Source organism: Asterias amurensis, chromosome 4, assembly GCF_032118995.1.
Source record: "Asterias amurensis chromosome 4, ASM3211899v1".
NCBI lineage: Eukaryota > Metazoa > Echinodermata > Asteroidea > Forcipulatida > Asteriidae > Asterias > Asterias amurensis.
The window spans coordinates 16,647,855-16,669,109 of NC_092651.1; the positions used below are offsets into that span (position 1 = coordinate 16,647,855).

The window sequence follows — 21,255 nt, forward strand, 5'->3', positions numbered from 1 at the left end:
TGTTTTTTTTCTTTCATTATTATCTCGCAACTTCGACGACCAATTGAGCTCAAATTTTCACAGGTTAGTTATTTTATGCATATGTTGAGATACACCAACTGTGAAGGCTAGTCTTTGACAATTACCAATAGTGTCCACTGCCTTTAATTACCGACTCCATTGTCGGTTATTGAATTATTATACTGTTTTGGGCAGTTAGGCAATAATTATTATAGAAAGTTAGAAACCTTGGAGAAGTTCAGGCTTTCAAGAACTTTATTATGTAAGGCAGAGGTAAAGATGAAATTTAGGCAATTTCTATATTCAAGCCCTTTAATGACCCAAAGCACCCACAGCAAGTGCCACAGATCCCAGATAACTCAGGACTTCTTAAATTACATGAACATTTTCAGTAGACCTGAATGTACAGTGATGTCCAATACCCTTACGACCATTGTGTAGGAGGATATTGTGTAGGATTTAAGAAATGTCCTGAAGTCCCCGATGCATGACTAATTGACAGCCTACTTGGTATTAAGACCATGTCTAAATCCATGTTGCATTGATAACCATTGCAACGACCATAGCAACAGCCGCAGCCGATGCTGCCAATAGACCTTATGCATCGACGTTATCCAGTCGCCAGTCGCCAAGAGGTAAAACGTTGCAAAACAGACCAATGCACAAATTTGTACGCACGGTGCAAAGGTTTGACCAATGAAAGACCGCTTTTTTACCTCTAGGTGAGGGCGCCCTACTGATACATGTATGACTTTGTTTGCATAAGGTCTGTTTAGACATGGCCCGAATATCCAAGCGACCCGATGGACAAATTGAAGCATGGTGTTTGTTGAGATTAATCAAATGATGGATTAATTGTTAATGTACCATGATACCACCCCATGAGGGGAGAGCTTCAAACTCACCTTCTGTACAGAAGTAACGGCCGTTGCAGCGTCGGCCATCTTTAATAGTGGGACACACACACATAAAGAAATGGGGGATTTTAAGCATGCTCACAACAACTACATGTACTGTATACAAATTCACAAATTATGCTAAAGAAAACAAAAATGAGAAACATTCCCTTAAATGCAAAGCTGAGAGAAAATAAAAAAGAAACAAATTGAAAATTGGCAACATGCTCAAATCTCCAAAATATGGATGACTACATGTATGTTTCGATGGAAAAATTTGCCAGTACTTGAGGGCAGCAAACATCTTTTTTCCCTTCACTTTAATCCTGTTGACCCCTTTTCAACCATTTGGGGGTAAAATCCTTTGTGAACATTTTGACTCCCAAAATGGGGGGTGGGGGACAGGATAGGCGCGTGGAAGTGGACTGCACATCGCGTGGAAGTGGACTGCACCTTGTGCGAGGAGTCAATAGCTACATTTATGAACTTTCAAACAATGCAGCTATTTCAATTTTCAGAACTTAACAAATTTTCTAAATTAATTTTTGGACTCAGCACTTCAATATCATTATTTAAAGGTTATTCTGTCAAACTGCTTTATATAAAGGTCAATGGTGTCCATCTCCAGACTGACTGCCAATTCCAATTTAAAAGTATTCCATATTTGGATCTGTACCTTGAAAAAAAGGGGGCATGCAAACTGAAAATCTGTTTCTTTTATTTTATTTGTAATGGTTGATTTGAAACAGGAGGAGGAGGAGGAAGATGTGGTGTGGGAATAATGGGAGACATTCAAGAAATCAGATGGTAGCAAACTTAAATAAGTTTTTACAATCATCAAGATGTTAAAGATTAAGTTTGTTTACCAACAAACACGATACATCTGCTGTCACCAGAAATTAAAAAAAAACTCCAGGTTCTTACATGCACATGTCAACAAATAATATTGCTATTTTATAAGTGTCCTGCAAGTTAATTTATAACGATCACTCTGAAAACTTTATCACATCACCACTTAAGGGGATACACAGCTTTCTTTCCTACTCACCGACATCCAGACTTCCTGGTCATCCTGCATCATCCCTTTGCTCTTCACAAACTCATCATAGGTCGTCGGACTCATCGGGTCGCCCGACGACCCGCTACGATACGACTGCGAGTCGTCGTCCTCAACAGAGTTCTGTCTCTCTAGGTTTGCCCTCTCTGGCATACTCTTACTCCGAGTGTGGAGAGGTTTGGCCGCGACGGGCGGCGGTCTGCCTCTGGATTTCTCCATCCTCAAGATGGGCTTACTGTTTGGTTGATGGGTGTAGGACGACAATCCTGGTACGGCACTGTTCAATTCTTGCTTAAGGTCTCTCTTCCATTGGGGTTCGGAGTACGTCTCTGGAGCCACGGATGTCAGGTCGATGCCATCCGAGGTGAAGACGTCGTCGTTGAAGCCGAGACTTGAATGGCGGTTGTTGCCGCTGCCACCACTTGCCCAGGAGGATACGCCGCTGCTGGCGTTGTCTGGTGATAAACCCTGAAGTAATAAACATGGATAGAAGTTAATGAAACACATGTTACTGAGCCATCAACAGGCCTGGAATTTCATCTTTTAGAGGGCAAGGCCATTTTTATTTTGCCCAGCAAGATACGCCGCTGCTGGTAATAAACCCTGAAGTAAGGATTTAAACATTGATAGAAAATAGCGTAAATTTGTTACTGACAATATTATTTTCTATCGTTCAACGTAACCAAAAGTTTACGCCTTTAGAGTGAAAATCATAAACACTAGGTAAAGGTTCACATGTTGAAGATACCATTTGAGAAAAATAAGAATGCCATGTGTATCAGGCATGGTATTTAGGCCTTGGAACACTAGGAAAACTTTTTAATAACATGGGTTGAACTTTTCTATAGGCTTTTATAGACTTTTCAAGCTATTTAATACAGTTTTGCTGACTTTCTGAGGGGCGAAAAATCGGAAATCAGTCTTAATTAGGAAGAATTTCATGCCTGCTGTATGTACATGTACCTTGACTAATGAGAAGGAACCATGAACTAGAGGTGCAAATGCGTCAAGGCTGAGTTGAGGTCCAGTGTAGGAGTCCAGATGGCTAGCAGTACGACCCAACCAGAATACTGTTATGCAGACCTAGAATACAAACAAAGAAATAAAGTAAATGAGAAAGCAATTAGAAAAAGATTTAAGATTGTTACCAGAGATGAGATCGGACTAATGTGAACACTCCTTTTAAAATAATTTGAGGGTAGTGTATCCCTTATTCTAGAACTTACTTCTTTCTCCCTTATTATGAGTTTGCCTGTCGCTCAAAGCTGGGCCCATGTTCATAGAGCTGCTTAAGAAGAAAATATTGCTTAACAACTCTCTGCTAAGCAGAAATGAGCAGGACACCAATCACAAATGGTACATGTGACACTGTAGTTTGGCTAGAAACCTTATTCTGGTACACATAATTTTGTTGTGCTTGGCACCTCTTAAGATTTTGCGTTTAAGAAATGTGCCACAACTGCTGATTCATTATCCATTTAGAAGAAGAGAAACTGGGGCGAAAATTTGTTCTGTTAATTTATCGCTGAAAAGAAAAGGCGCTGAAGTTTGTCCAGATTCTTTTCTGTACACAAGTCGACTGTGCTTTGTGGTAAAAGGTCTTCAACTTCACCTCTGTCATGTCTGTAAGCTATACCTACAAGTTTTATCCGACAAGGATTTTCCTCTTAAACTGGCTTTCTTATAAAAAGTCACCCCCTTGAGCGTGAACAATTTCAACACTTCCACAACTGTAAAACATCCACACAAAGTCTATATACTCCCACCACCTGGTGGTGACAACAACAATACAAACTCTGCAGAGAGGGGTCTATTTCTGTCTGGATGGATGTATTCCCACATGTAAACCCTGTGACAAACAGCTCTGCTGAGGGTTTATCGCTGTCTGTCAACAAGTGGAGATGTGACATGGGAGAGAGAGAGAGAGAGAGAGTATCAACAGAATCTTGGTTGCTCGCTCGCTCGCTGCATGCAAGGAAGTGCAAGGGAGTGACCGGATAGAGGCTATCTCATGGGCCTACTTTTATTTCTCTTCTTACAACCCTTGAGGCAATCCAAAGTCATTTTATTATACAAAGTATCCATACGACAGTCTGTATGAAAGGTTGAACTTATAGTACATTGGATGAATATCCTGGACTTCCTGCAGGCACGATTTGTACACAGAGTAACGGAATAAAACATAAAACCTTATATTTTATGGAGATCGCACTGTCTAATTCCTATCGACTTTTGATATGATGAAAGGGGGCTTATCTCAAAACTTGTCCAGCTTTTACTTTCATTTTGGATTTATGTGGAAATTACGACACAAAATATCAACTTTCCCATAGGACCTGTGTAGTATCTTGCCTGCCAGAATACCCAAAGAAAGCACAAGGTCACACTTATTGTAAAGTTCACATGGTCTATAGAACCCAACACTTGCAATTAAGCAGTGTACCTTTGGTTTTTGGAACTATTCGATTGTTTTAATCCTATCATGTACAGTGTAGTTGTATACAATTAAGCTAACCTGTGAAAACTTCACTTCAAAAAGTGGTCCCGATTTTGAGATATCGCCGAAAATCCAGAGCTAATAATATCTGAGGAACAATACTTGCAGTAATGCTTCTCAGATTTAAGTTTTGAGGCATAAAAACTGATATCTTTTAACATTATGTCCACATTAGGCTTCTAACAAACAATTTCATTGCCACTAATATTTAGGAATGATTACCAAACGTGTGCCTTCCCTTTAAAAAATCCTTTTTGGAATTTAATAAAAATCTGTCATACATTATGTCCTTAATCTCAAATGTACGTAATCGAGAAGGAAAGGCCTCCTTCCTGAATCCCCCACCCCATATCCCTTGCACATGGGTGGGATTAGTCTATTTTTAAACCGACTTTAAGGATCACTTACGTTTTTAAGTCTACGTTCCTCCTCTCTTTTCCTTTCTTGTATCAACAAGCTGAAACAAACAGGGAGAAACCGCACATTATTTACAGTGTACTATGTCATTTCATTTCATTTATTCTGGTTGTGAAACCAAGGAGTCTAAGAAAATTTAACTTTAAAACTGTATTAGCCAAGAACCCACTCGAGAGAAGACAGGGAAGACATTTTTAGTTTTTGATGTGGGAGGAAAACCCCAAAGAATTATTCAAGGGAAAACCTACACAATCAGGTAGGGGCTGAAAACCCCGCTTGATTCAAACCAGGGACCTAGAGGTGGAAGGCGAGGGAAGGTACAACTACTGCAAACTGACTCAAAGGATAACAACAAAATTGTTTACAAAATCAACCCAACCCAAACTTTCAACAGACTTCGATATACAGACTTGGTTTATTTGGTTTGCAGGTTTTTTGGTTTGCTTATTGCAGAATACTTTGAATATCCAGCAACATTGTACACCGTCTCCGTCAACAACTGTCAAACAATTGGTCAACAGCAGCCACTTCCAAATGGATTTATTCATGCGAATCATAATCCAGTATGTTTTCTGCCAGCTTCCAGCTAGTTGCAAGGTGTTGCAATCATGAAGCTTCAGGCATGAGTGACCAGCCTTTCGCAGTGAAACACAAGGCGAAAATGCTGTTATTTTTCTTGAAATATGACATCAAGCCTGAACAGTGTCTGCCTCCCAGACACAACATTCATCAAAGCACAGAGGGATCATTTGTCCAATAAACCAGCAGTACATTCCGAAAGGCAGGGTGTGTTCAACCACAAAATATTCTTTGATCTTACCATCATACCACAAGTATTGGGGTGGGGTTAGGAGAACAAAAATAGTCCTCAGGGAAGAATGCAACATAGATGGAATCAACTTTCATGAAGGCATTAAAAAACCACAAATTAGAGCAGACTCCCTGGAAGGCGAGTTCATTGATAATGGAAACTTAAAACCGCAAACGGAAACAACGATCTGTTTTTCATCACTGTTCAGGGTTGTTCGTGTTTTTGGTGAATGTGCCCAGGTAACATTGTTGTCCAGCTTCAAGAACATAAAATGAAAATTCCCAAACACCATTCTTGTGGGGGCATTCAACTATTCCCCACCACAGTATCAGAGTTACTCTTGAGGCACGCTGTACTGTGTAAGTGGTCCCCACGGAATAAGATTGTGAAAGCTTGCATATAATGAATGTACTCGAACAAATTTTAGCTTTCCAGAAGGACTCTGCTAGGGTCAAAACTAGTCTAGTCTAAACGTCAGGCCATGAAATATTTGTCTGCATAAATAATATCGGTTCTTTTGGTTGGTAAATTTTAGCAACAGCTAATCTACAACATGTAAAGTAATTGCCCAAAAAGGAACAAATTATGTTCATCGACTACATGTATGACCAATCAACCAATTATTCCTTCAGAGGTATTCAAATATAGAAACCAATTAGGATTTCTTCAGGACGTTGGAGGCCAAACAACATGGGACAACAGAGTAGGTCCTAAGAAACTGATGGTTAACAAGAGTGCGCAAGTGTGTGGTGTTCTTTGCTCTTTTCTTCAGAGCTCTTTACTCTTCTAACTAAGAAAATCTTCACCAAACCATGGATGTCAACATTTACACTGTGTTATTGGAGTCTGGGTATAACACAGGGCTCAAACTGGGGGGGGGGGGGGGGGGACAAGACTACAGGGCTTGTTGGTCAAAAGGTTTACTAAACCAGAACTCTATAAACAAGACCAGAATCAAATTGAGAAAAAAAACTTCTTTTTTTATGAGAACAAGTACAAAATGACTTAGAGAACATTCAAGCCCTGATAATAATAGCACCCTTTAATGTAGGTCACCGGATTTGGATGCACTCTCATACATGAAGTAAAATGAAGGGTGTAGCTACTCTCACAAAAATCAATTTAAAAGATTTTGTAATGGACTCTTGATTGCGATTGGATTTGACCTTTCCTTTATCATGGTGCAGCCATCTTGATTTTCTCACATTAAAATCAATGTAACCAAACTGAGGCTGGAAGGAGAATAAGTCTGGTTCCTTTCTGTACAAGATTATTACAATCCGTTACTGTTGTTGGATACAGGGAACATGACCAAGATGGTGGCAACGTGGTAAAAGGTCTATACATGTACCTTGCTCTGCTTGATAAATCCTGGAGGTCTCCTGGATGGAAGAGTTGTGCAGCCTTTAGTCCTATTTCCTCACAGGCTCCAAGAAACACATTGAGATTGTCCTGCAACAAGAAAACACATTCATAAGACAACGTCATTACAAAAAATGCATTTGTTTACAAAATACAATGTACACAATATTAAACCATTAATATTAAAGGGAAACTGACTGGGAAAACTTACAATTATTTGGGGTTGAACATAGAAAAAAACCTACATGTAGAGTGGAATTTGAACCAATGACCAGATTAACGTACTAGTGCTCTACCAACTGAACTATCTATCCCATAGACTTGAAGTCTTGAAGAATTTTGAATGGTATTGCTCTTTGCAAAATAAAATTACCCTTCCCCTTTCAAATTCCAGGCCCAGCTCTGGACCATGATTGAGACCAGCCAGACCACATGTTTGTCTCTTCTTCCATGCACAGCTTTAATGTACAATTTCAAATTAATCCAATCTGGAATTAGCAAATGACCTGTTGCACTGATGTAGAACATAACATTGATCAAGTTAACGAGCAGTACTAGAGTGATTGTTTACACAGGAAGCAATCAGGACACACAGAAGTGTGAAAACAAATCGATTGCATTTACAGAAAGACTAAAGAATAACCACCTGTGGAACAATGACACAGCTGGAACAACTCACACAAACACAGTGTTATTTTAACATTTGTCCCATGCAAATGGTGTACATAATCATGTAGTATTACAATGTAGCCTACATGTGTAATATATATAGTCTCGGTGCCAGACATTCAGCCCTTTCACAATTCACCCATAGAGGGTGCAACGAAACAGCTCCGCTCTGACATGTACATGTAACGAGTTGTTTTAGTATACATGTAAAGTGTAAAATAACAAATCTAGCAGAAAAATCTACTAAGGATGTCTTGCACCAAGACTAATGATGTGGCCTAGAGCCCACTTCATCCAACCATAGAGAAAGGAAAACAGACCAACCCTCTCTTTGACTACAACAACCTGTGAAATTTGCCTGCGAGTCTGTGGCTCACAAATCCATCGGAAGAGTCACCTCAGGCTACTTCTCCCTCAACTAATCGACTTACATTTTGTTATTTTCATGTAGAGAACATCTTCCTCAACCTCAAGGGATCCCCTCCTACACTACTGTACCACAACGGAGGAATAATGACTGTACTCACTTATGTGGGTGTCCAACCAACTTGATGTTACATGCACTTCAGTTACAACTGAAATCAAGCCACAAAGCTGTACCTCGATTCGCAGTCTAAGTAAAATTCCCAATCATGCCAAGTCACCCAGCAGCATGCCAACAATAACAACCTCGTTAATTCACTGGCATTTTCACTTCATTTAAATTTGTTTAAAAAGCACACTTCCTTTTGACCCTATATTGATAATCAATTCTGCATTGAGAAGTCTCAAAGAACAGTGGACCCCTTTGTCACACAGACCTTCATTTTTTGTTGTTTGCAGGCAGAATCAATTGCCTATTGATTCTCTCTTTTAAACGCCAAGTCCTAAACTATTTTGGTCAATTATTTTCTGAATGGCGACAAACACTACGTCATTCAAAGAATAAAGTCTTCCAGACATGCATAGAATACCAAACTATTCAGTTCATGGTACATTAAGAAATCAACAAACTATTTGGTTCATGGTACATTAAGAAATCAACAAACGTTTGAAAAGATGTTTTGTCCCAGGCAACCATTGAGAAGGGACTCCACTAATCACCACATAATCACAACACACCCTTGAGAGTGTTTTGTGTGACAGTCCTGGGGACATGGACCTTGCAAATTCTTTCTGACCTACTTTACTACAAGATTACAGGCTGACAAAACAGTGCAATGTCTCCATACATGATGTATTGTGTATGTCAACTAAAGCAATGATCCTTAAAAAACTCTCCTATCCCTGTATGTGTACAGTAGCCTACAGCTTGCACAGTCACAGCTGCAGGCCTCAAAATAAGCCAACTGCACCCACAGCAACTGCTATGGCGCCCTTTGCAAAGTTCCAACACAAATTAAAAATTTGTCCTCATAGTGCCCCTTACCAGAGGATTTAAGTGCCCTTATCATCACAGAAAAATTGTTGTGCCCCTTCAAGAACGAAATTCAAAGGCATGCAACAGTACTGTAGATTTGTGAACACAACACAGAGCAATGAGCAAGCACAATTCATGCCCAGCCCATCATTTGGGCCCTACATCTCTTGGCTACACTTACAAGACCTGTACAGGGCATTTGATGTATTTTACCTAACAGAAGGGCGGGGTAAAATAGGAAGTTTTAACCCCACTGCCACCCAATGTTCTGTTTCACACTCAATGCATTTTTCATGGAAAGAATAAGCACTCAGCATGCTTACCCTTGGGTTACCTCCCAGGAAATGTATCCCAGGAGTTTGCAAGAGTTAGCACTTCAGGTGTGAAAAGGTCAACCAAATTTTCCTGGGGACTTCCTTGAAATTCATTGTGACATGGGGGCTTTAAATTTTATCTATGGGTGTGTTTGATTAGCTTCCCCAGGTCGACCCTGGTGTGTGGCGTTTTTTTTTCCCAGGACGAACGTGTGCAGATAATTACCCACGTACGTCCTGAAAAAAAAAAAAAAAAACACACACCAGGGTCGACCCAGGGAAGCTAAACGAACGCACCCAAAGGTGCCATCCAGGCAGCACTGGGTGAAAGGTCATACAGTACATTGAGGTTTGCCTTTCAGATGTTTCCATTTTGTTCCAGCTTTATTTGTGTGTAGGCCCTACAACATAACACTGTTAGATTGGGTCCTGTTGGATTTTATTCCAAGTAGCTACAGTGAACGATTTCCCTTGTATAGCAGAGCAAAATGCAACAAAATATGTATCAGTTGTTCCTCAAAAATGACTTCTCAATATTGCATTCAGGGTACAAAAATAAGTTCAGGCTAACTGTTTTGCTCTGCACTATTGCTAGACGAAAACGCTCCCTGACATACATGAAGTAAACAAATCAATACCTGATTTCTTGCATGGTTGACTTCTCTCATGACCAAGTATGTGTACACTACACATGCCTACACGTACATGTACACATTTATGCACAATTGTGCAGTTGACCTACACAAAAATATGTTTGATGTTTACAAAGGGACTGTACAAGTGTTGACAACAATTTACAGGTCGTAGCCTACAGAGAATACTACTTTTGATGCCTACCCCCCCCCCAAGTCTTACTTCAATATTTCTAATTAAAAATGTATGCATTTATTTAAACATCAACATTTTACAGCCACCTTTTAAAATTGTACCTGATCAATCTCGCCACCCCCACCCCCCCCCCCCCTCCAATACTCTGTGTATGATTCAAGCCATGATTTAAGCATGGAGCTCCAGTTGTGTACTTAAAGCCACTGGACACTTTCGGTAAACATTATTGTCCAAGGCCCACACTTAGTGTATCACAACTTCTATATATAAAAATAACAAACCTGTGAAAACTTAGGCTCAATCGGTCATCGGAGTCAAGAGAAAATAACGGCAAAACCCACCCTTGTTTCCACACGTTTCGCCGTGTCATGACATGTGTTTAAAATAAATCTGTAATTCTCGATATCGAGAATCGATGTTGTTTTAATGTTTTTTCAAAAAGTAAAGCATTTCATGGAATAATATTTCAAAAGAAGTCTTTCACCATTACCTTCTGTAAACCCTGTGAGTTATTTGTAAATCTGTGAACTTTTAATTTGTTTTTCTGTACCGAAAGTGTCCAATGGCTTTAATGTCCATGTATAGCTACATTGTTCAGCTCTGGACATTCACTCAAGACTGGACAATGTTGACAAGATTTGACAGCCCAAAGACACACAGAATGTTGTATACAAATACACATGTAAAACCATTGCTCTGTGACAAAAAAAACATCCATCCAATAATTATCAATTTGTATATAATTCTCACATCATTTCCAACTGTTGGCTGTAATTTAGCCTTCAACAAAACTCCCTTGACAACACAAGTATCAACTTGAGTACAACCTACATCAAGGCACACAGCCAGCCAGCACCTCTAGTACTTTACACATCCTCACTATTCCTGTAGATTTCACCTTGGGTTAGTTCTAGCAGATGCAAAGGTAAACCTTGTAAATTAAACCACAATCAGGTGACAAGTACTTTTACAAAAGAAACTCAGTGGATACCACCTGACCCTTTAGAGAAGGCTCAGGCTGGATATCTTTTCAAATAGTTAAAATTACTGGTTCATGTGTAAGCAGTTGACCAAATACTTTTTTTTTCTGCGAAAAAATAGTTGGTTTCCTTCCCACATCTTCAACTGAACGATTCATTCTTACTTCATCTTTTTATTGGCTTGCGTTATGTATACAAAATAAACAAAAAACCTTAACAAAAACTGGCCTCGTTGCTCTTTCAAAGATAAATTGTAAGGCCAGAAAACCTTCAAGTTCCCTGACCCCCTTTAAGGACCTTTTCTTGGCTCCTCCCACCAGTTTGGGATTATTATTTTTGATTTGTAGTCCAAGTTCAGGACTCTTTGCAGGAGCCATTCAGGTGACGTAAATTATCACATTACAAATCAGCTGTTGAAGAGGCCAACTGTGAAATGACAGCCATAAGCCTGCATGGTGTAGGGGTGTGTACGTGCCAAACAACTCTGTTTGACAACACTTAGACGCCGTGTGTGATTCACCATGCCTGTTCCATCTGTAAGTGTAACCATGGAGGGTGTAACACTGTTAAAGTGTTACACATACAACAAACACAAACAGTATGCAGTAATTTTCAACCTGTATGTAAAGCGCATTGATGCGGTTATTGTAAAATGCGCAACATAACAATTTATTTATTAATATAAAAAACCATTTATTACTATTCACAAATGAAATACAGAAATACCTACATGTACAGTGTAAAATTACTACCTCCTTGAGTGCATTGTATTTTCATGAATAATTGATGTTCTTTTGGTACAATCATGGTACAATGCACAATTCCTGTGTAAAAAAAAAAGTACACTATGAAATTTTGCCCCTTGGCCAAATTTTGTGAGTAAGTTCAAATTCAGTACTGTTTAAAATCTGAACGTGTCTTTTGCACAATCAGACAACTTAGCATACACAAATAAAAACAGGTACACTACATGTACCACGTAGGCCTACATGTACAGTGTACGTGTAAATAATGCCTCCGACACTGTGTTATCCCACCATGTACTCTGCAATCCATCAGGCTTTACAAATTAATGTGTACTGTGTTTGTAGATAGGGAGGATTGAGGTCCTTGGGTTTTTTTTTTTTGGGGGGGGGGAGCAAATAATGTATTAAAGTAAATAATTGGACTGTGCGACTCATTTACAGTACAATGTTTAGCCTCCTTATCAAATCAAGGGCATGTTTCAACTCAGTCTGTAGTGCAAGTTTTGCAGTGGTAATGTATTTTTAATATATTGGAGGTTTGTATAAATATGTGGGTCAAACTCTTTTGATTGAATCAAAGATCAGGTTGTTTCTGCTCGATTAACATAAATCCAGGGCTAGTGTAATACATGGTATTGTATGTATGTAGGATGTCCAGGCTAGAGAGCAAACTGCACTTTTGTACGACTAATAATCTAGGAATTAATTTCAATTTATGCTTTAAAAGTCTACAAGTAGGGCCTACGTACAACAAATCGTTATAAATTCCAATGCAGTCATGATGTGTCTATAACCAATTTGGCAGTTTTGCAATTAATGTAGAGTGCCTGCTTTGCACTGTGCCGATATGCAATTAGCCTTTCCCATAAAAATGTGTACTTTTTTTTTCTTTTTTTCTCTTTTAAATATGTAATCACTTACAAGTATAATTGCTGTGGTTTCAACCATTTGTACATATCTGCTTTGTCATTTTGTCAAGTAATCTTTATATTTTTAATTTTTTTTATATTGTATATTTATCTTAATATTTTTATATGGAGCTGGTCTACTGTTGTAATTGCCTACAAAGGATGATTAAGGTTTTTTGAATTGAATTGAATTGAATTGAATTGAATTGAATTAGCCTTTCCCATAAAAATGTGTACTTATTACTACAATTACGCATGCAAGCAAACGTCATAGATTACTGTGCCCTGCGGCCGATTTCACGAAACCCTGAGGATTAATCCTAACTAGAGTTAGGACGAGTAACCCATCCTAACTTAGGATGGATTCAATTCGTCCTACGTGTTTGGATACAGAACTGAACCCGTCCTAAGTCCTAAGATTGATCCTAAAGTTAGGAAGAGTTTGGTGAAATCGACGGCAGGGCAGATGCACAAACGCATACGCGTGTCATGCTACCAACAGCTCCTAATACAAAAAGGAGCAATGTTCCCTCATTTTGCCAACAATTGTTGTTTATAAGAAATTTAAATACACTGTAAAATGGCAAGGTTCACTATTTAAGATTTATACCACATCCCTATCAAACTCAAAATCCGTTTTAAAATGCACAGGAGCAGTATGGAAGAAAACAAGAATGGTCACCAGGCCCAATGCCCATCCGTCTGTCATACAACATTTGTACTTGGGGGGCATGTTCATCTTGCCATGATCAGTATAGTTGGTTAACAACACTTTCTTGCTCTACATGTTGGCCTAGCTGTTGTTAAACTGCCGTTGGTACTCCATAGAAATAGACAGGTGCAGAAGTTGTTTCTTTTATGATGTCAAAGTATGGCATTGGATCATAAATCAATCTATTTCCAATCAAAACAGATGGATAAGGCCAACCATGGGACAATCATGGGCCAACCCAGACAATTTCTAGCCAGCCTGTCCACATTGCACCAGTTGGGATTGATTTAGTTAGTTTAAAAATAATTTGATATTTTATTTCAATTGTACCTGGACTTCGTCTTGATTTTTGTTTTGTGTTTTGAATTTGTTTAGAAACATTTTCTTTTTTTTGTGCGAAATCGGCCGAAAAACAAAACAAACAAATTGGCCAGAATACATGTTAGTTATTTATGGGAGGAACCATGGCAACAATGTACCCAACTGATAACTATTCAATGTACGGTAAACATGTAGAGGGTCAGTGGTTGTGTGGTTTTGTTGACCACCAGCATGGTTGTAGGAATACAGAGTTGAGTACAGCATGTATCTTGTAACTACAAGGTCACAAGGGTTAAGTAATTTGTGGTCAGACTCTGTCTGTTTATTTAGTAAATTTTTGAAAATAACGAGAACCACATGATAGATGGTTGACCACATCCCTCAGAGGGAAGGAGTTCCCAACTGATTTCCTGACAAAATAACTCAAGAAGATTGGCTTTAATGCTATTAACACCTCAAACACATTAGAGAAATCAGTGAAGGTGTTATGTGGTGATTGTCAGGCCAGACTAATCACAAAGGAGAAAGGACCCCTCTATTGACTTAAAATGTGATCTGTTGCACCTGTGTGTGTGACAGGTTGATCTGGTCTCCAGATCCAGGCCTAATGCTCCCACTTTGAAAGGGCAGCCCTGGGCACCAAGATGTTAGGGAACCTCAATGAGGAAATAATACTAATAGCACCAAGGCAATGACAGTGGCAGTAGAGGCAATAGATCTTTATCATGGTGCAGCCATCTTGAATTTTCCCAATTGATATCAATGTAACCAAACCAAGGCTGGAAGAACAAAATAGTCTGGTTCCTATTTGCAACCCTGATTATTAGCATTCATTATTGTTGATTGATAAAAGGAACATGACCAAAATGGAAACGGCATGTCGATAAAGGTCTATTGCCTATTAGCTGCAGATAGACACCCAGATTTAATGTTGCAAATGTATTATGGCGGGCAAAATTGCCAAAATGTGCATACAAGCCTGATTCACTATTCATGATAGCAATGGAACTAATTAATTGCCTTGATGCCCTTTGAAGCGTTCCAACTGTACAAATTAAAATTTCCCAGTGGGAGGTGCCCTTCAAAAAGGAAAACTCAGCCTTGCCCTTACACTACAGACTTGTGCAAGTACAGTACAAGTAGCAACTTGTCGATGATTTATTGTCTTATTCCGTGAGAATTTTTTTTTAATCAAATATAAATGTATCTTCTGCACACCCCCCCCCCCTCCCCAAACCAACTTCAAATATAGGCAGCTATCATTCTTATTTGTGCCCATTATACACTGTAAGTTCATTATGTAATTATAACATGCGCACGAGTGAAATATGGACGATCTGTGCTTACTGCGATACTGCGATCAAATCCAACGGGGCCAAGGGCAGTGTTGGATATACCATGGAGGTAGTCTACCTCAGTGGAATACGTACATGTAGGCCTATTAGATGCTGACACGCTGTATTTTTCTGTCCACTAGTACGTGTGCGATAATAAATTTATCTAGAGCAAACTTGACGCATAACTTGAATCAGTGCGTTATAGAAAGATCAGGGTTTGATATGGGCCGTTTAATAGCCTATTTGAATGTGTGTCTGTTAAAGGGAAGGGACATATTTGGTAATTACTCAAAACAAATATTAACTTAAAAACTGACTTAGTAACGAGCATTGGAGAACTGTTGATAGCATAAAGATTGTGGGAAATGTCTTAACGACTCCCTCTGAAGTAACGTAGTTTTTGAGAAAGAGGTAATTTCTCACTAAAATATTAAAAGACTTCTACCTACAGTAGAAGTCTTTTATTCCTATCTGAAAGCACACAAGGGTGTTTTTCTTTCATCATTTTCTAGCAACTTCGATGACAAATTGAGCCCAAACTTTCACAGGCCTGTTATTCTATGCTTATGATGGGATACACCAAGTGAGAACACTGGTCTTTGAAAATTACCAAATGTGTACAGTGCCTTTAATGATAATCAGACACACACAGAGGATTAACCTTTCATTTTACAGCACCCTGGAATTTTATTTTTGATGTCACTATAGTTCTTGCGGAGGGTGAAAAGTATCACATCCTCCAGTGTGCAATGGACTTGCTATTTCATGGGATGCTAGCAATTTGCTGCCACTATACTCAGGATATTGGAATCAAGCTTCACTTCGGCCTAGATTCAACATTGGGTCAAAATTGGCAGTCTACAGAGTGGCCTTTCATGATCCAGCTGAGTTCAGGCGGATTTAATTTCACACTAGATGGTTTAATTTACCGTACATGTGCACATATGTGCATTTATGTAAAAAGACACTGGACACTATTGGTAATTGTCAAAGACCAGTATTCTGCCTTGGTGTGTATCTCAACAATGCATTAAATAACAAACCTGTGAAAATTTGAGCTCAATTGGTCTTCGAAGTTGCTAGATAATAATGAAAGAAAAAACACCCTTGTCACACAAAGTTGTGTGCTTTCAGATGCTTGATTTCGAGACCTCAAAATCTAATTCTGAGGTCTCGAAATCAAATTCGTGGAAAATTAACTTCTCTCTCGAAAATTACCTTACTTCAGAGGGAGCCTTTTCTCACAATGTTTTATACTATCAATAGCTCCCCATTACTCGTTACCAAGTAAGGTTTTATGCTAATAATTATTTTGAGCAATTACCGATAGTGTCCACTGCCTTTAATAGTAGTAGCAGAAAGGTATTTAAACTTGACACATGGGATTGAACAACCAGATTCTAGTTCTAAATACTAACAGGCCTACATGGTACACATTCACACACATGTAAGACATGATCCTCCTTTGATCACCCTTGCCATGCCCTTGCCGAATCAAGTACAATCACGGTCTAGATGGTTTAATGTACTCTAGAAGCAGAAAGGTTTAGACATTAAGTGGGAATGAACAATCTTTTACAACCAGATTCTAATTTTATATGCCTACACATACATGTACACACTATGTTGATTTTGCATCAGGGATAAAGAATTTTATTGGGTTTGAATTTCCCATTTACCATTTAAATAATAGCCAGGCAAGAGTGTACACAGCATTGCTGTGTCGGAAATGCCGGCTATGCCTACAGCTATGCCAACGGCTGGATCACAGTGTCAGCATGTGTGGAAATACAGGACATTCTAAGAATTTAGCAATAGAGCCGTAGCCGTAGCTATCTATGTGTAGCCGCTAATTCAGACACTTCAGTCCCACATGGCCTACATGTACATACATGTATGTACAATCCAGCCTACATGTACTTGGACAATTATTTTGCATGACCTGGTCATCCACAATCGGGAAAGTTTATGTGAAGGTCAGTCAGGGAAAGGAATCAGGTAATCAGAAAATACTAAATGTATAGTCCTAGTACTACAGACACTGTGTGCATCCCCTTAGTAGGGCCTACATGTAATATTAACAAGCAGCTGTTAACAAGCGCAATAAAAAAATGCATAGTACAAAACTTCACTGTAGGCCTACAAAACACTGTTGTCACACACAAGAGAAAGCCCTTGAATAAAATTATTCCATACAAATAAAAAGAGAACAATAGGAAATGCCATGTCAGTATTAATAACGCATTCCATTCATAATAGTAATTTACAGGAACCTCGTCCTTGGGTATCAATACAAGACTGCGCAGCATCATGAAGGTACAGTTGGAAATTTTGGACACTCCACACAGGTTTTCTTTTGTCATTCCTACATATACTGCTGTACTACATGTACATGTAGTACAAAACACAACCTGTGGGTGTGGGTTGACGATCGACAGTATGAAACACCATGCGGGGTTCTCCCTTCGCACAAACTATTGTATCCGGCCGATACGTACAAAAAAAACAACAACTTTACATCAAATAATGACAGAGTAAACGGCGGAACAATTCAGACTTTGCGAGCATTTTGTTTATGACATGGGGGGGGGGGGGGGGGGCGCTCTCTTCTACTAGTAGAAGAGTCAGCATACAAATTCAATTACAGGTCAATCAAACTGTAGAGTACGCTGTTTGCTGTTGTCTAATCGCAGCATAATTTGATTACATAATCGTCCACTATTCAGGAACTGCAAAGAGGTTTTCTTAATTGTGTACTCTGTAATGGGCCTTGGAATCAAAGGAAATGAACAACAACAAAAACCTGAAGATAATATCCACTCGTCTTCTACACAGCTAGAGTATAATTAATCATGATAATTGATAATACAGTAGACTGTTTTCAAATAGGCTACTATAAGCAAACACAATATTACTTGGTGCTTGATATGTGGCCTTCTTTTTCTGCAAGCAGAAACGGGCCTGATGCTTCCTTCTTGATTGGGGCAAGGACACAAAGGAGTTTTCTCCATTGTTAAGAGCGCTGCTATGAAATTGTAAGTTTCTATTCAACTGTTTCAAGGGGCACCAAGGCATTATGACCAGAACATTGAGGCAAATGTCTCTGTTGCTATGTGAAACAACATAAAACCAGCAGAACTACTTTTATGGGGTTTGCTTTATTACCTTTTTCTTTTTTTCTGGTCAGTCTACTAATGGCTTTGTATTTAGGCTGGTTGCCAAAGTCTGAACTGTTGTTCCATGAAATGCTTATTTGTGTGATTCACACTAACAGCTATTCAAATGAAGGCTGCCCATATAAAATGAAGGCTGCCCATATTTTGCCAACCATGGCTGGCAAAACTTGCTGCAATGAAACTAACAAATATTTATTTTATAGTCAGTAACAATTGTTGCTCTTTTGTATGGTCTCCTTAACACTACTTATAACACTGCAGCGCACAGCTAATTGAGCATAAACACACTGGAAATGGAAATTTGGGGATCTTCCAATATTCAAGAAATCGTTCACATTGAATCCTTGGACCACCAATAATGTACATTGCCCTTTGTACTACAAGAGTGCTTCTAGTATACAAGATCAAGCTATCCGATAGGGATGCAATCGTGAGTAAGGACTTTGTTACTTGTTATCATACACCATTTGCAAGCATTTCTGGAATATTTGCATTCATCCATCCATACACTAAATAAACACAGGCTGTTTGTTAGGATTGTTAGCTCTACAAAGTAACTATTGAAATTTAGTGTTTTCATTTGCAGGGCCCTATTATTATTAGAATGGACAAACTAAAAAAAATTACAGCATCACTTTGAGCATGAAATCTCCCTTTTTATAAAGCCCTGTGTACAGTAGCAAGTGATATTTTCAAGCACCTGTACTGTAGACCCATTGGAGCAGCCATCTTGTGTTCCATAAAGCGTGTGCTGAACTGTAGGTCTAGTACACAGAGGGCTTGAAACAGCACTGCTAAAAATAGAAGCGCAGTACCCGGATCTCAGACAACACACACTTACTGTATGTTGTCCAAACTTTGAGCTTACTAGCTCCCATACAAACAGTCTGGCGATGGATCGATCACTTAAGTGGAAAGTTTGATCATTTGATTGACAATCCGAGTGTTTTAAACCCAAATTGTATTTAATATATGGATAGATTGGAGATGAATTCAAGACCGCGCCAACAGTGTTCACAGGCTGGTCCATAGCGAAAATTGTTCTTTTTACTCACACTGTACGCAAACATCTGAAAAGTCTAGAAAATCTTTGACGGTCTGCTAAATCAATCTGTATAATTTCCTTCCACCATGGTTTGATGAACACTGAGGAACACCAACATCCTGGCTCAAACATTTTCTACATTACTCGTTGAGAAATGTAGAAAATGTTTGAGCCACAGACTCAATCTGTAAATTAAATTTTACCAAGTTATAATTGGATAACAATATTCTTGTGGCCAAACAAAACTGTCCTTGGAACTCACTTTCACATGCCTGAGGACCCAGAGAAGTCAGAAATTTTGTTAAATTAATTCAGGCACAAATTGTGTGGATACATGTATGATGATGTGTATATTAAGCATGGATTGATTGTACTGTAGCGACTACATCTTCCATCCAGAGTAGAATTACACATCAATCTCGTTGAAGGTCAAAACAATCTACTTCAAGTAGCCTAATGTACATGGTCGACTAGTTTTTAAATCATTTCATCGTTGAAAAAACATTTGGAAAAAAAATTACATCACTGATAATTGCTGTATTTTTGAGAAAATGTGGATTTGAAATATTGGTGCACAGACCTGAATCATTTTCATTTCAGATACATTTATTTCATGTCAATATCAATCAATACAATGCCAAGGAATACAAGAGCAAATGGTGACAATTTTTAGTTGCCATCAGACAGACCATGTTGTTGCATCAAGACTCAGTGTTTAAAAGAATGATACAATGTTGCAATGCGACATTTGCATTTTTCTTTGAAATGAAGTATCTGTGTTCAAGTTTTTAAAAACAAATAATGTAACTTTTTCATCAAATTCATTAACTCAAAATGATACAAAAATTTGTTGCATTTTTCTTTGAAATGAAAAAAACACATGGAATAAGTTCTCACTGGATGTAGGCTACTTTCAGGAAAGTAACTTATTTTGTAGTAAACTTTGAAGTATTTTTTCAAGTCAGCAAAATATGTTAAATCCTTAAAAATATATCATAATAATTGTACAGAGTACACCACAAACACTCTTTTGTAAATGGCTTGAATAAAAAAACTACCTATCATCATGGAGGTAGAACTATCCTCAACATGTGTTCTCAGTCATGCCAGTTGACTGGAGAGCACTAGACCCAGTAACTGGGGCGCTGTACTCCTTTTTTCGAAATTTTTACATTCTCTGTTGTACTAGCACGACAGAGAATGTAAAAATTTCTAGGCCCCAGTTACTGGGTCTAGGAGGCCACAAGTTGGTGATCGTTTTTCGATCATTCAATGTTTTGCTGTTCAGTACAACAAAGTTTTGCTGTTCAGTACAACAATGGATGGTACCAAAACAATATTAGACAACAATTTTTCCAGGCAACCTTTGTCTTCTGTACTGCAGACTTCACATTCCCAGGAAAATATTGAGAAAACTGAGGGGGAAAAAAAGGTTTCTATCCGACATGTCTGAAGTGAGATGTCCTGGAAATGGTTGCCTGTAAATTGACTTTATTTTATTTTATCGGAGATGTCCTGGAAATGGTTGCCTGTAAATTGTTTTTTTAGTATACCTGCCTGTAACGGACAGTTTTAATCAAGTTGGTTTTAATCAAACAAAGATCTGGCCGAGATAAACCATTTGTATCACATATAATTAAACTTCTGTGTTACACAGATTCCAGAATATTTGTATACCGTCCTAAACATTGTAAATAGGGTATCCGCTTAAAATAAGAAGTATACGCCCTGCCAGCTGCAAGCGCTCAGGCCCAGCATGTTTCACCACACCTTCCTTGTG

The 21,255-nt window shown here is 38.7% G+C and overlaps 1 protein-coding gene across 7 annotated transcripts in view; it reads right to left on the reverse strand.

Moving 5' to 3' along the window:
• The window catches only part of LOC139936479 (uncharacterized), a 74,670-nt gene that overhangs the window by 38,512 nt on the left and 14,903 nt on the right, over positions 1 to 21,255 (reverse strand). For 6 of the 7 annotated variants that reach the window (XM_071931302.1, XM_071931299.1, XM_071931297.1 and 3 more), the window contains exons 4-8: positions 7,030 to 7,130; positions 4,859 to 4,907; positions 2,917 to 3,036; positions 1,945 to 2,421; positions 906 to 944 (exon numbers count right to left, since the gene is read on the reverse strand). In XM_071931302.1, coding sequence (XP_071787403.1) covers positions 906 to 944; positions 1,945 to 2,421; positions 2,917 to 3,036; positions 4,859 to 4,907; positions 7,030 to 7,130 — 786 coding nt within the window. The remainder of the gene's footprint in view (positions 1 to 905; positions 945 to 1,944; positions 2,422 to 2,916; positions 3,037 to 4,858; positions 4,908 to 7,029; positions 7,131 to 21,255) is intronic. The other variant, XM_071931300.1, reaches the window with a different exon arrangement.